We start from the raw sequence: 15,166 nt of genomic DNA on the forward strand, positions 1-15,166 counted from the left end.
CATTGAACATATGAATTGTGATTGTGCTAAGTTGAAATGTTCTGATTCGGCGAGTGGTTGTTCTGGTTTGTTGAAAACGGGTTGCTTGGAAAGAAAACGGAATAGTTCCTAAAAGTTGATTACTTTGATTCCTTTTCTTCTACGCAACCGAGAATGGAACTCATAAAAGAACTTTTATTTCCCTTGCAGATGCCTCCACGCACCAAGCAATCGGCCAATAGAACAAAGAAAACAAACAACACCCCGCCACCGCGAGCACAACAACCAATCTCCGCCTCTTACCCATGGCCGCGAGAACAGGAGGATGAGCCAATCAATCTCGATGACCCTATGCTTCTAGATTTCAATTGCGACGGGTGGGACAAGGAGACAGCTAGTCGGTACAATGCTCTCCTCAAGGTCGAGATACTACCTACCTGTTTCTGCCACGCCGAGACTCTCGTTGAGCTCGGTATCGATGAGGATGTATTCGAGACACTGCAAGCGATGGGGATCTCTCCCCTTTGTTACGCTACGCACGAGCTCTACCCTGATCTAGTCCGCCAAGTGCTCGCCACTGCCACAATCAGCTATGAGGACTGCTCTGCTCCTTCCTACGCCAACTGCTCCTTTTCATTCATGGCTGATGGAGAGTATTGCTCCCTGTCCCTCGACAAACTCAATGAAATCTATGAGATCGCGAATGAGCCGAGAGGGGTAGCAGTGGCGAAGAAGTTCGCCCCATCAAACACCTTTTGGGAACTCATTACGACTGGGAACTTCACACCCGGCAAGGCCTACCAGTCACACATCAGGAACCCGGAACTTAGAGTCATCGCAAAGATCATTTCAAACCTCCTGTTTGCCAAGGATCAGACCTCCAAAGTGACAAACGGGAAGCTGCAAACCCTGTATGCAGGTATTGAGGATGAGATACGCGCCTCAGGGTCTGGCATTCCAATCACGAAGGTCAAGACGAACCCAGGCTTTCATTTCATCACCATGCTTTGCGAGAGGAGGCTCTGTCTGATGCATGGCACGAACAAGAAGGACAGAAGCGGTAGCTTGCTCACACCGCTCTTTAAGCATTTCGGTATTGATCTCAGCAAGTACAAGGTGAACACAGAGATTCAGTACCTCGACATCAGGTACCTTATGGCTTGCCACATCATGCGAGATGAGGACACCTACAGCGTCTCTGACAAGGAGGGTACCCAGCTGTTCGTCAAGCTGCCTCACCCTGAGATCACCAGGCTCAGCGAGTTTGACAACATACGCTTTTTCCCACCACCCGAGCTCCTATGCACTGATCCTCGTGCTGCTGCACCTGACGCGGATATGGAAGATGTCGAGGATATTACCCCAGACGCTGACCCATCATACGACCTCTGAGAGCTGGCGGATGTGACAGATGATCAGGCTTTCCGACGCTGGATGGTTGACTCGCAGCGGCTGCATTGGCGGAAGTAACCAGCGACAGTCACCAGCAGACCAGACTCCACGATCGCACCGTCCAGGAAAGGCGCCTATGGGAACAGGCCCGTCAACTGAGGAAGTTCATCGCTCGCGCAATAGACGTTCGGTTGATCCGGCCGAGATCGGCGAGTCCGACTGAGTCTGCGAGGACTATTCTCTATCCATTGTTCTATCCATCTGAACTCTTTATTTTTTATGCTTTACTTTTATGCTTTGTGTTGTTATTTGGCTGACCTCGACTTGGTTTCACACCAGGGATGGTGTAAATTAAGTCTGGGGGAAGCACTTGTTGTGTGCTGAAACTCTATTTTTTTATTTCTGAGTCAGTCCTTATGTCATTTGGATGTTTTATTGAGTCAGTTTAGGATCGAGTCAGCTAAAACTCTTGTGGGAATTAGGACCTTGTGTTGCGATAATCTTTTAACCATCTCGTGCTCTAACATTCTTATCCAGTGACCTTAGCAGTGATGAGAGGCCCACACTTGGACCTAGAACACCCCTGACTTATCTCATTTGATTCTCCAGAAGCTCTCAACCGATCAGGTTACACTGGGTAGACTCAACTCCACCTAACTTGAACCTAATCTTGACTGAAATTCTTATTGTTATGGGCACTAGATCAGGGAAACGAGACTTACACTCAAAACTTCTTACTCCTTTTGCCAATCTTGCTGATCCTGAGTGGCTAGCTCTTCTTTAGCTAGTTCCCACCTTGCGCTTAACCCTTTATTTTTACCCTCATGCACTCTGTTTTGCAGTGTCATATGTGCAGATATGTGCAAAAGGGTTGGAAAGGAAAGGATCGACGCAGCCTCTTACTCGTTAGTGCCACACATTCAAAGAAGAGAGATCAAGCATGAAGAGAACAGTCGATAAGACCATGCTCTAACAAGAGAACAGTCTAAGGGTGCATGTTCTAACCAGAGGAACAGTGGCGACCAGTGAGAAACAAAAGAATAGACCATCAGCGGCTGCAAAACATTCATTCTGTTGCCTTTCCCTCGCAACCCCATCACCTTTTATATTCAAAAAAAAAAAAAAAAAAAAAAATCTATATATTGTTTCTATCTATTTTATGGTGATGGAGATGGGGAAGGTGAATCCAAAAAAAAAACACACGCCACTGGGAAGGTTGAGCAAGGAGTTGGTACCAAATTTTGAGGAGTAGGCAAAGGAAGTAAAGAACTGAAGAACAGTCTCACGGTTGATCCGAAGGAAAGAACAACTGCACCCGTGAAGCATAAACGAGTAAGGGCTGTGGACATCAATGAATCCGTCCTCTCCTGCTATTTTGCGCGATTTCCTGCATCCACTTACATTTGGTAGCCCCTAAACACTCTTAGCTCCATCATGAAATAGCCTATTTATTACCTAGCCCGTCTACCCTGAATAGTGCCTGTGATGAGAAGCTCACGCTGTTCTTAATTGAATTCAAGGAGTTTTGTCTCGATAGTGTACCCTTTTTCAGGTATGAGATACAGAGTATGGAGCTGATTCTCGAACAGCGATCGTGGGTGTTCTGGTAAGGGTGTGTGGTCTGAGTCTACAGCTTGTATGGTTCAGAGATGTGTGGTAAGAGTATGGTTATTGAGATCAAGCGAGTTCCCACTCTTTCAAACCTTCCTCCCTGTTCTTGAGGCTTGGCCTCGTTCGAGGACAAACAAGGATCTAAGTCTGGGGGAATTGATATATCATGTTTTTAATGCCATTATATGTGTGCTTTGAGTTAATTCTCAGTCCTAATTCGTGCTTAATTGGTATCATTCCAGGTTTGGAGCAGGTGAAAGAGCAAAGAAGAGAGTTTCATGAAGTCAGATGTCATTTTGGAATATTCGATGCGGAACAGCCAGTTAGATCAATCCAAAGGTTGTTCCCGAAGAGAACAAGCGTCTGACTGTTCCCGATCATTAAGGAAACTTCCAATTTCGGAAGTTTGACCTAGATTTCTTCTCTTCTCTCTTTACCACGGGCGCCTCCATATAAAAAGCGGAGGCTATCATTTCTATTTTTTACGCTAGTTTTACGAGAGACCTAGAACGATTTGGATTGAGCAACTTGTAAGGGAGAAGGCTCCATCTCTCATTTTCAAGAGAAGATCATCCTGAACCCTTGTTTTTCTACTTTATTTTATATGCAGTATTATTCAGAAACCATATCTGCGTCATCTTGCTTTATGATTGAGTAGTCGGATAAGCTTGCTTAGGGTTGTAGGGTGTCAATAGCTGAGCTGAACACAAATAAGTGATCTTAACTGTTCTTCATTCATATTGTTCTTACTGCTTGCATTGAATTGATCACTTAATGTTCGATCTCTAGTTTAATCACCTAGCTAACCGCTTAGGAGATAAATCGACATATATTGAATGAGCTTCATGTCCCTAATCAGCGAGAGTAGATATTAGGGCATTAAGTGAACTAATCGGACCTGATCTCTGAGCTTGTTATCGCGTCTTGTTCCAAGTGAGAGCTTAGGACTCAAGACCGATCAACAAAGGGAACAAGTCCACGATAGTGGATTGTTCTAGTCGAGTGATCCGAGTTCTAGACTGCACCTCATTGCACTTGAATAGTTGTTCCGTTCCGCATTGACACCTGATGAATAACCCTAAGCCAGCTTTCATTTAAATCGAATTTCAATCTCTAAGTATTCTAGTTACTTGCGTCACCATTGATTTAAAAACTCCACTTGTTTCCCAGCTTAATATTGAACTCATTAGAGTAAAGAGTAAACTGGTCCTCTGGATTGAATCTCAAATATTACAATCACCACTGTTAACTTGACAGTAGCAAGGACTCATTTTTAGTGTATCAGAACTCTGGTTGAAATTACCCTTATTTCCATAGGAGTTTCTGTTTCCACCCTGGTTTCCAAAACCTTGGAATCCAGTTCCACTGATGAAGTTCACATCTTCTTTTTCATCTGCTCTACCCTCTGTGTCTACAGCCTCTGCATTGCGGTTTAGAGGGGTAGGAATGTTTTCCGCGACCCCATTACTCTACTCTAATAGAATGATCACACATTGATTAGAAGCGAGGGCTAGATACATTATCCATATCAAATTTAGAGAGTATAAACATTATCGATGATCCCACTATTCACCTAAAGCTTTTCCCTGTAATACTATATATACTCTTTAAAAAACACACAAATCGGATTCAGAGAAAAGGGGTTGTAGGTCCAGATACTTGCTTCAGTTAATTCCATGTATGCTTTGATCGATACTCCCAAGATGTTACATGTAGTGATTTTAAATTATGTGAGTCCTTGTTGTTTTAAAAAACTCTTTCATTAGGATTATTCTTGTTTTGCTCGAGGACAAGCAAAAGAGTAAGTCTGGGGGAGTTGATATACCATGGATTTTACCAGTTTTTAGCTATGGTATATAAGTGTTTTAGAACCTATTTATTATGTTTCGAGTCTTTTTAGAGTATTTACAGGTTCATGAGTGTTTTGGAGCAATGTGGTGATTTTGGAGCATTTTGTAGATAAAGTTAGAAGAAACTCGTCTGTCGAACCAGTCCAGAGTCGACATTCAGAGTCAAACGTCGATCGACAAAAACCTCATGTCGTCGATCGACAGCAAAGCGCGCAAGGCCCGACTTGGTTCCCAGCCGACTTATAGCCGAAGTTCCACAACAATTACATATATACCCCCGAACAACTTTAATCTAATATTTATGTGCTATGCCATTATTTTGGGCAACACACGCTTTTCGTACTTTCATATTTTCCGAGAAAACATATTTAGGATGTTTAGTAGTTTGGAGAGAAGATCCAAGACTCCTTCAGAGCTTTGTATTGGAACCCAAGTATTTCTACTATATTCTATTATATGCTTTCTATTCAAATTTATATCATGTCTAGCTTGATTATATCTGAGTAATTCACTTGTTAGATTTAAGGTTCATTATGGTATTGAGGGATTAGCCCAAACTATATAACTGCTAAGGTGATAGACATCCTTCAAGGAATTTCTTGTAATGCTTGTGTTTAAAGTAGCAAACAAGAACCCTGATTTTAGGTTTGTGGACAACTACGACGGTAGGTTCTGCACTAGAATAGATTCCCTTAAGCTATGATTGCTAGAACAAGTGACATCTTATTTAGTTAAGACTAGTGAATCTATCGATCAACTCGCTAAAGCTTACCTAAGGAAACATCGATCGACGTTAATCTCATAGCATTGATCGACGTTGGATCTGTATCAACAAGCAGAAGCTAAGATATTGTCCTTAGTCAATAGGATTGATTCACATGCGGAAGCTGGAATACTTTTTCATTAGAATTCGAGTTCTAAGATTGACAACCTAAGCATTCTATATCATTATAATCCTGATTACCTAAAACTCTAGATCTAGCTGCTTTCTCATAACTGTTACAACCTCAATCAATCAATCAACTGAACAACTATCTTGTTCACCTCTGCTGTTTATTGATTTACTCTGTTTGCCTAGGTTAATCCTAAACTAATTAGGATCTATTGTGTGCCCTAGCTCCTTGTGGATTCGATCCCTAAGTACTACGACTGATCCTCTTATTTGAGAGAGTAAAAGTCACTCTTTGGGGTAATTTGAGTTATATCAGTGCTCATGTGGAAGAACATGATATGGTGTCTATACCACTTGTGCAAAGTATGCAGGCTTCAGCTCGAATCGTGCCCATGTTAAGTAGGATGACGAATTGCAGATCTGTTGGCGTAGTATTGATATGGGTAGTTGTAGTCAGCCAAAGATCTGGGTAGAGTGGCCTGGACATTCTCTTCAGCCTGAGTATTGGCTGCAGCATTCTCAACATCAGCAGCTTGTTGATTAGCTGCTTCAGGATCAGGGATTATAGCCCCATGATCATCTAACCTCTAACATGCTGCATTACACAGATGACCATCCTGGTCATGCAGGTCGCCAATCTCATCACGTATCAGCACTAGAGTCGCAACCATGTCTGCTCGCGAGTTGATGTTGATTGATGTTCAGGTTGAAGTGTCGATAGTCGGTCGCTCACAGGTATCCTTCGACGAAATTGAGTTGATGTCGATCGATACTGCATGTCTCTCTTTGCAGATTGAACGTTCCAAATGTGCAGGATCTGAGAATAAAAGTGATTTTTTTTCCTTGTTGCTTCAGGTACTGATAGGCATTTACCTGAAAATTTAAGGAAAAAAAATTCGTAAGTAAAAATAAATGAGAAAAATATCCTAGACTAAATCAAATAAATTGAGTCTAATAGCAATCCAATGCTCCTCGTAAACGGCGCCAAATTTAATATAACTCAAATTACCCAATGAGAGAATTTACTCTCTCAAATAAGAGGTTCAGTTGTAGTACTTAGGGATCAAATCCACAGGAAATGGGGGAAACAATAAACTCAATGCAATAACGATTAAGCTAGGCAAGTAATTATAAAAGCATAAATAAAGCAGAACAAAGTAGTTGGTTGTTTGGTTTGCAAATATGAGATCAAATACCTAGATCCAGGGTTCCAAGCAATCTGTATTCTAGTATTATAAAAGATAAGGGTGTGTGAATGACAATCCTAGAACTCAATGTTCGATCGATGCTATCGAATGAGTGTTGATCCACACTGCCTTAGGCAAGAGTTGCCGATCTGATCGATTTGTTCACTAGTTTCACCAGATTAGCTGTCGCATATTTCTAGCAATCCTAACTCAGCAAAATTAGTGCAGGAAGGGAACCTACTGTCGTAGTTGTCTTAAATCTTTAGTTCAAGGTTCTAGTTAGCTAATCTAGAACACCGGCAATAAAAACAATTCTTATGAAAGATGTTTTATGAATGCACCCTAGCAGTCCTATATGTTTGGATAATCCATCAAAACCCTATTAACCCTAAGTCTAACAAGAGAAACTACTCAGGCATGATCAAGAAAAGCATGATAATAAACTGAATAGAATGCATAAAAAGAATAAGGTAAGAAAAAATGGAGTTCCATTACAAAGGTCTGAAAGAGTTTTGGATCTTCTCTCAAACCCTACTAAAAATCCTATAAGTGTTTGATGTGAATGATAGAAATTAAAAGCGTAGTGTTCTTCCCAAATAATGGCAAACACTATAAATATTAGGTCCAACTTGGGGTAGTCTTGTAATTATGTGGATCATCTAGGCTCAAGTCCGTCTCGAATAAGACGGTCAGCCCGTCTACGCGCGTCATTTTCAAGCGACTACAGAGATTGTATTGATCGACAGTCTATCCGAATGTCGACTTTGGCTGGTTTTTGAACGTATTCGAGTTTATTATATCTTTAGCTCCAAAATGCTCCATAATCTCCACATTGCTTCAAAACATACATGGACCTGAAAATACTCAAAAAAGACTCCAAAACACCTAAAATAGATTCTAAACAATTATATAGAATGGCTGAAAATTAATAATATTCATGGTATACCAAGTGACAAGATATATGCTCCATTATGTTTTCATTAGTCGGGAGATCCGATGAGTTCCATACCTCAAGAATAACTTGTCTAGCAAATATTTATCAAACAAAAAAATTCTAATATTAAAATAGTGTGATTGCAACTATATATATAACTATTAATATCATCTAAATTAATTTTTCCATAAATTTTCTTTAAATTCATGGAAGAAACGAATTTTTGATCATTTCCTTAACTTAGACCATTTCTAATGATTAATTTCAATTGTCAAACTAAATTTAGAATATTTCAAAACTAAGTGAATTTAATTTGATCCAATAATAATTCTTATATGTGGGTTAAGTCATATAATTTATATATTTTTCTTTGACGTTTCTAACTATAGCTTCACTAAAATATGTAACAGTATTAGAATCATTTTTTGTAACTGCAGTATTAGAATCATTCACTCGATATATTGTTAAATCTGAAAAAAATAAATTTAGAAACATCAGAACCTTGCGTTCACTTTCATTTTGTTTTAAAATTCTCCTAATTATTTGTGAAATTTGATAATTATTGAACAAATTCCTCAGTCAAATCATCTTATATTGGATTTAGAAACGTGAATTTTGGTTAACATCTATAAATAGAATATTGGATTTTTATTTTCATTCATAATATTGAATCATTCTATAATTTTCTCTACACCTCTCCATATTTCTATGTTCTTTACAAGAATGCCTAAACATGGTTCTCGTTCTGTTGGGTATTCTAAAGAAGAAGATAAACTTCTATGTCAAGTTTATATGAAAGTTTATCAAAATCCGATCAAAGGTTTTTATCAAACAGCCGATCAGTTTTGGGATCATGTGGAAGAAGCTTTCAAGAATGGGAAACCCAAAGCTTCGAGTGAACGTTCAAAAAAATCTCTCCAATGTCGATTTCAAACAATCGAGAGAGCAACAAAGAAACTACATGCATGCATCAAACAATGCGAAAACAAACATTCAAATGGTGTTTCAAATGTTAATATTGTAAGTATTAAATTATAAACTTTAACTTATTTGTTGTTATTTGATTATTTACTGGTTTTGTTTTAAAATTGTATATAGTGCAATCAAGCTAAAGAAATGTTAATGGAAGATCCAAAATACAAATCTGGGTGGAAATTTGATCATGTGTGGAACATTATTAAGACTTCTGAAAAGTTTGAACATGGTGTTACTTATTCTAGAAAGCCATCAGATTCTTGCGGTTTCGAGTCTACATATTCAGATTCAGAAAATCCAACAACAAATTCTGAGATACAAGCATCTCCAAGTGTATCGTCATGTTCATTTAACTTAGGTGACAAAGATGATCTTATTGGTGGATCCTTATCTCAACAACCTATTGGAGTAAAAAAAATTTCACTGAAAAGAAGAAGCGATGATCGAACATCGGCTATAATCAAGATTTTAAAAGAAGGAAACAGACAACTTCTTGAACATTTGAAGAAGACAAGTGCACACATACAACATTGCATGGAGATTCAAAGTAAGAATTTTGCATTAAAAAAATTCAAGGAAGAAAATATTTTTTTACTTCAAGACTTGAATTCCATACAAGATGCAAATATCCGTGCTTACGTTCAAAGTGAACAAAAAAGAATATTAAGAAAAAGGGTTGATCAAAAAGAACCTTCTGCATCCACTTCTATAGAACAATAAATGCATTTGGAATCTATCTACAAAAGAATTAAGTGACGAGTTTATGTTGTCTTAAGTTTTATTTTTGAAACAACAATTCTTTTATTTTATATTCATTGTTGGTTATTGATTATGTGGTTTTAATATATTTTTTCTTATTTTAATATATTATTTCTGATTTTTATATTGTCTAATTTAATGTATGCTATTTTCCATCTTAAAATAAACTCATCAAACAGTGATTTATAATTTTTTTACATTTTATTTTAGAGTATAATATTTTTTTTGATGAAATTTCAAATTTATTCATCCTTTATGGGAACTAACATTTACAAAAGAATAAGAATCTACTTTTAACTACTATGCTATGTTGGAATATGTGTAATCTATGAGTAGCAGAGAAAAACAAGTAGAATCATGACTACATAGTGTGGACAAACCACCGGCCCATCAGTCCTTCAAGCTTGTGTCCTGCTTTGTACTTAAGAGATGAGATGCGATTCCGAATCGCTTTGTCAATTAGCTTGCCCATAGCTTCTGCAGTCATCCAACTAGTATGGTGCCTCCTCGTATTTTGTTCGCTCCAAATATGATATATAGTCGTTTGAAAGAGCATTTTGATAAGAATAGTATCCAATGTCCCATCTCAAAGCTCCTCCATGTAGTCAAGCGTGAGCTGCCAATCCGGATCAGTATGAGAGCCAATAATGTGATTTGCCAACCCATGCCAAACCGTAAAGGAGTATGGACACGCGAAGAACAAATGATCCCTTGTCTCGTCGACTTCTCCACACAACATACATCCTTGGATCATCCCCCATGAGCACATCCTATCATTAGTTTATAGTCTATTCTTGACTGCAAGCCAAGTGATGAACGAGAACTGCGGTACCTCTTGTGTGAACCAAACAACTTTACTCCATCTCACTGGTTCCTTTCTCAAACGAATTTGTTGCCATGTCTTCGCAGATGAGAAGTTGTCTTGATAGTCGTCATCTCCAACCTTCCATAGGACCACATCTCTCCCATGCTGAGCTCCAGGCACTGGTTCAGCAGTAATGGCAGCATGAAGCTCGTGATAGTGGCACCTCCGCTGTCCTCGAATTGCCTATTTGTTCTGTTTAACCGCATCACTAACAGTGGCACGTCGAGGCAACCCAATGTAGGTAGTACCAGCTGCACATGTGACATCGATCAAACGCCCCTTATCCAGCCAATTATAAAACCAGAAGAAGGTTGATTTCCCATCCTTGACCTCGAACCTGAGAAAATCATAGGAAATATCTCAAAGTTTGAGGAGTTTCCTCCACATCCAAGATCCTTTCTGTGTGTCTCTCACATCCCAGAAGGAGCTACCCTTGAGCAAATAGAATTTGATCCAACAGACCCACAATGACATATACTGTGTAAAGAGGTGTCAAATAGGATTTAAGGCAAATACCTTAGATGAATCCCTCAGTCTTCTTACACCCAAACCTCCCTCAGCGTTAGGGTAACAGAGATCTGCCCAGCTTACCTTAGCCTTATGCGTTTGGTTGGGAGATCCTGACCAAAGAAAGGCACAACACATACTTTCAATAGCATCGAGACATTTTGCAGGTAGAATGAATTTTGAACTCCAAAAGTTGACAATACTTATAACCACAGAATTTATAAGCTGAAGACGGCCGACAAACGATAAGCTTCTGTTGGACCAAGTTAGCGTTTTACGGCGCACCTTGTCAATCAACTGTTCATAATCAATCGATGTGAGGGACTTAGTTGTCAGCGGCATACCCATGTAACAAATTCGGAGCGTGCCAACACTGATTGCCAGAGACGTAGCTTCTGCTAGAAGGGTGTCCAAGTCTGGTCCTGCTGCAAAGATAGTAGATTTAGTTGCATTAATATGCAGGCCCGATATTGTCATGAAATCCCTCATTACCTCCATGACCCCTTTTAGCGAAGATACTGTAAGCTCAGGTGCGTAATTTTAACTCCCTGACATTGAGGATGGTAATTAAACCCTCCTGCCGCTGCTGCCTTGTTGAGAATCTTAGACAAGATATTACTAAGTATGACGTAAAGATAGGGAGATAGTGAGGACCCATGTCTGATACCTCTTGCATTGGTAAAGAAGCCCTACAAACTGCCATTAACTGAGACGGAGAATGCTGCAGTGGATATGCACAGACCCATCCAATGAACAAATTGAAGCGGCAGACCCATAGCTTTCAGCACAAAAGTTATAAAAGACCATTTGACAGTGTCAAAAGCCTTTGAGATGTCAAATTTGATAGCACTTCTTTGCGTAGTGGTAGGCTGTGGTAGCCATTAACCAACTATGATGCTATTAACACATTTTCCAAAAGTAGTCTGTCGGTGATGAAGGCGCTCTGATTTGGTTCAATGGCGTCTAGGAAAATGACTCTTAGTCTATTTGCAAGCACCTTGGAGATAACCTTATACAGAAGATTACAACAGGCAATGGGGCGAAAATCTTTCATTTTCTCAACGTTCTCAGTCTTTGGAATGAGAGAAAGTATTGTCGCATTGATACCAGATGGAAGAAACCCAAATAGGAAGAAGGATTGAATAGCTGTGACGAAATCCTGTCCTATCACTTTCCATGTTGCCACATAAAACTCTTTAGTAAACCCATCCAGGCCCAACACTTTGTCATTGGGTAGAGAAAGAAGTGCCTCATATATTTCCTGAGCAGTGACTAGGGAAACCAGTGAGGCCGAAGCAACAAAAGAACATCTGAATGTGAAAAGATCCTGGAGAGAAGCAACAGAGATCTCCTCCATTTGCTCTTGGGCCTGCAAGAATCGTTGGAAGTGAGCGACTGCTTCTCTTTTAACATCACCTGATGTAGTGAGAACTTCCCATTGCTCTGTTAGCAGTCTACGAATCGAGTTCCGAGCATCTCTGATCTGAACCGATCTATGAAAGAAACAAGTATTCCACTTATCAGAGGCTTCAGCCACCTGCGCAAAATTCTCATAACTAAAATAAACCAGCACTCTGTTCTGGCACTCACATAACTTCTCGAATGCTTGCTTCGTTCTGTTGGTAATGTCTCCATAGTGCGAATGGTTTATAACTCTAAGGATCGGCTTAAGCAGTTTAAGTTTCATGTGGAAATCTGACAGGGCTGTACGGGAATGATGCAGACGAGCTGAGGATTTCCATGAATCCCGGATGGATGGGATGAATTCCTCGTTATCTGCCAGGAAGTTGAAATAACGAAAAGGTTTCCTCGATTCATCATGGATGTCAGACAATTTGATCAGACACCGAGCATGATCTGACACTCCTCCTGCGTCAAAATAAGCAAGGGAATTGGGAAACAATCGCAGCCAATTGCCATTGACTAAAGCTCTATCCAACTTTTGGCCTATTGGGTCCTCATATCTCAGATTCAACAAAGTAAAGAGAGCCCCTCCATACACCAGATCAACAAGGGAACAATCCGTCAAAACCTCCTGAAATGCCCGCATGCTGATCTGATCTGATCGGTAATCCATACTACGTGAGTGCTCGCTAGAAGACAGCGTAACATTATAATCGCCCATCAAAATCCAAGGCAATCTCAGATGAGCGTACACAGCTTGGGTTTCTCGAATATCACTCCACAAATGAGTCATCTTTGCTGCTGTATTAAATGCATAAATAGCCGAGTAGATGAACTGCTCGCCGGTAGCTGGGATTTGAAAAACACAAGTAATCATCTACGCACTTCTGTGGAGCAGTGTGACAGCCACCCAATCTGACCAACAAAACCAGATGCGACCTAGTTGATGGTACCCGTAATTTGTTATCGAATTCCAGGACGGCATTGCTACTTCCATGCACTTCTGATAGTTCCCTTCGCGAACCCTTGTTTCCAATAGACATCCAAATAGTGGGTTTTCTGTTTGTATCCAACTCCTAAGAGCGCGGTGCTTGCGTGATATGTTGCAGCAAAGCATAGTCCACGCATATTTTAGAGTAGAATATTAACTATTATTGGAGATGATTTTATTTTAAATAGGGTTAAATAAAAATGAGAGTAGTATTAAAGATATTCTTATGATCCAATTCAAAGTTCTCAACTTGTTTAGGAAATAAATAAATTAGACAAAAAAAAAATTACACTGTTCTATTTCTAAATTTTTACAATTATAAGCAAAGGGAAGGCTTTTATAACATGGTAAATAACAAAAGTTAAGTAAAATCTCATATTCTAATGAATTGGAAATTAGGCTACAAATTGCATAGAGAAACGGATATTTAAAGGATATATCATCAAAAGAAGATACATTAATCATGTGTCAAACCTCATAAAATAAATGAAATCACGCAAACCAATCACTGAACAGCGGCGATAAAATAAAATCGCTTTATCACATTTGAGGGAAATACAACTTATGTGAATGCCTTGAGTCATGTACCAGAGTTCTTGCCGCAAGTCAGGTTCTATTGGGAGGATACGGATGTTCTGTTTTATTCGACTTCTGCTCTTCATCTCTTTTCCAAAAAGCTGAAAGCACTAAAACGTGTTATACAAAGTTTGGGGAAGGAGAAGCTGGGAGTCTCCCAAAATGAGCAAAGGAGGCTCACATTACTCTATGTGATAGGCAGAAAAAGTACATTGGAAAATCCCACAGAGGAGAATATGTGGAGATAGAGGCTTATGGAAAATGGTCTCACGTTGCTAATCTCGAAGAGGACTTTTATAAGCGTAAATCCAAAGTACACTCGTTGGAGCTAGGTGATAAAAATAATAAGTTCTTTCGTAATGAAGTAAAGCCCAGGAAGGTTCAAAATATGATCACGGAGCTTCAATGTGTGAGTGGTGAGGTAGTGAATAAGCAGGAAGAGATCAAAACGGAAGCAGTTAAGTTTTTCTCAGATTTTCTTAACCATGAGCCAAGTGATTATGTAAAAACGCCTATAGCTGAGCTACGAGAACTTCTAGAGTTCCGTTGTAGTGCAGAAGAGTGTAGTTTTGTACAGAGTGAGTTCACTGTGGAAGCGGTGAAAAAGTTCAGTTTGCAACGCCGACTAACAAAGCTCCTTGTCCTGATGGATTCATGTTTGAAGAGATTGCTTCTTTCTTTCATCTCTTTGAATCAATCCGCATTCGTTAAAGATAGACTTCTTATGGAAAATTTATTATTTGCTTTAGAACTTGTGAAGAGCTACCATAAACCCTCTGTCAGCAAGATGTGCTGTAAAAATAGACATCTCTATCGACTCAGTCCAGTGGTCGTTCTTATTATCTGTCCTTGAAGCTATGAGCCTGCCAGAGAAATTCATATTGTGGATAAAGAAATGCATTGAGCTTGCTTCCTTCTGTTCGGATCAATGGAGAGTTCGCAGGATACTTTAACAGTAAGAGATGGTTGCATCAGGGGTCTTCTCCCTCGCCTTATCTGTATGTGATCTGTATGCAAGTGCTGACAAAACTCTTGGATAAAGCTACATTAGAAAGTCGTAGAGGTTATCATCCTTACTTTAAGGAGGCAACTCTCACCCACTTATGTTTTGCCGACGATGTCCTTGTGTTCTCGGATGGGAAGAAGAGTTCTATTGAAGGTATTTTGGAGGTTTTCAAGGAGTTTGCTAAGATATCGGGTCTGTATATTAGTTTGGAGAAGTCGACACTATTTCTGGCAGGAGT

The 15,166-nt window shown here is 39.6% G+C and overlaps 2 protein-coding genes across 2 annotated transcripts; one reads left to right on the top strand and one right to left on the bottom strand.

The window, feature by feature from the left end:
* Window positions 1-153: 153 nt before the first annotated feature.
* On the top strand, window positions 154-10,887 carry LOC106373991. Its single transcript, XM_013814100.3, has 2 exons — window positions 154-8,865; window positions 8,944-10,887. The coding sequence occupies exon 1, from the start codon at window positions 154-156 to the stop codon at window positions 1,369-1,371; it is 1,218 nt and encodes a 405-aa protein (XP_013669554.3). The 3' UTR covers window positions 1,372-8,865; window positions 8,944-10,887.
* LOC106373990 lies at window positions 10,628-11,449 on the bottom strand. The gene is made up of 4 exons (XM_013814099.1): window positions 11,155-11,449; window positions 10,996-11,064; window positions 10,876-10,921; window positions 10,628-10,781 (listed from the first exon to the last, which is right to left on the bottom strand). The coding sequence occupies exons 1-4, from the start codon at window positions 11,447-11,449 to the stop codon at window positions 10,628-10,630; spliced, it is 564 nt and encodes a 187-aa protein (XP_013669553.1).
* Between the last annotated feature and the right edge of the window lie 3,717 nt (window positions 11,450-15,166).

Source organism: Brassica napus, chromosome C3, assembly GCF_020379485.1.
Source record: "Brassica napus cultivar Da-Ae chromosome C3, Da-Ae, whole genome shotgun sequence".
NCBI lineage: Eukaryota > Viridiplantae > Streptophyta > Magnoliopsida > Brassicales > Brassicaceae > Brassica > Brassica napus.

Coding starts and splice junctions, on each gene's coding strand:
- LOC106373990 (XM_013814099.1), bottom strand. CDS start 11,449: ATGGAGGTAATGAGGGATTTCATGACAATATCGGGCCTGCATATTAAT. Junction 10,922..10,995: donor TTACCCTAACGCTGAGGGAG/GTTTGGGTGTAA, acceptor CTCTTTACACAG/TATATGTCATTGTGGGTCTG. Junction 10,782..10,875: donor CAAATTCTATTTGCTCAAGG/GTAGCTCCTTCT, acceptor TGATTTTCTCAG/GTTCGAGGTCAAGGATGGGA.
- LOC106373991 (XM_013814100.3), top strand. CDS start 154: ATGGAACTCATAAAAGAACTTTTATTTCCCTTGCAGATGCCTCCACGC.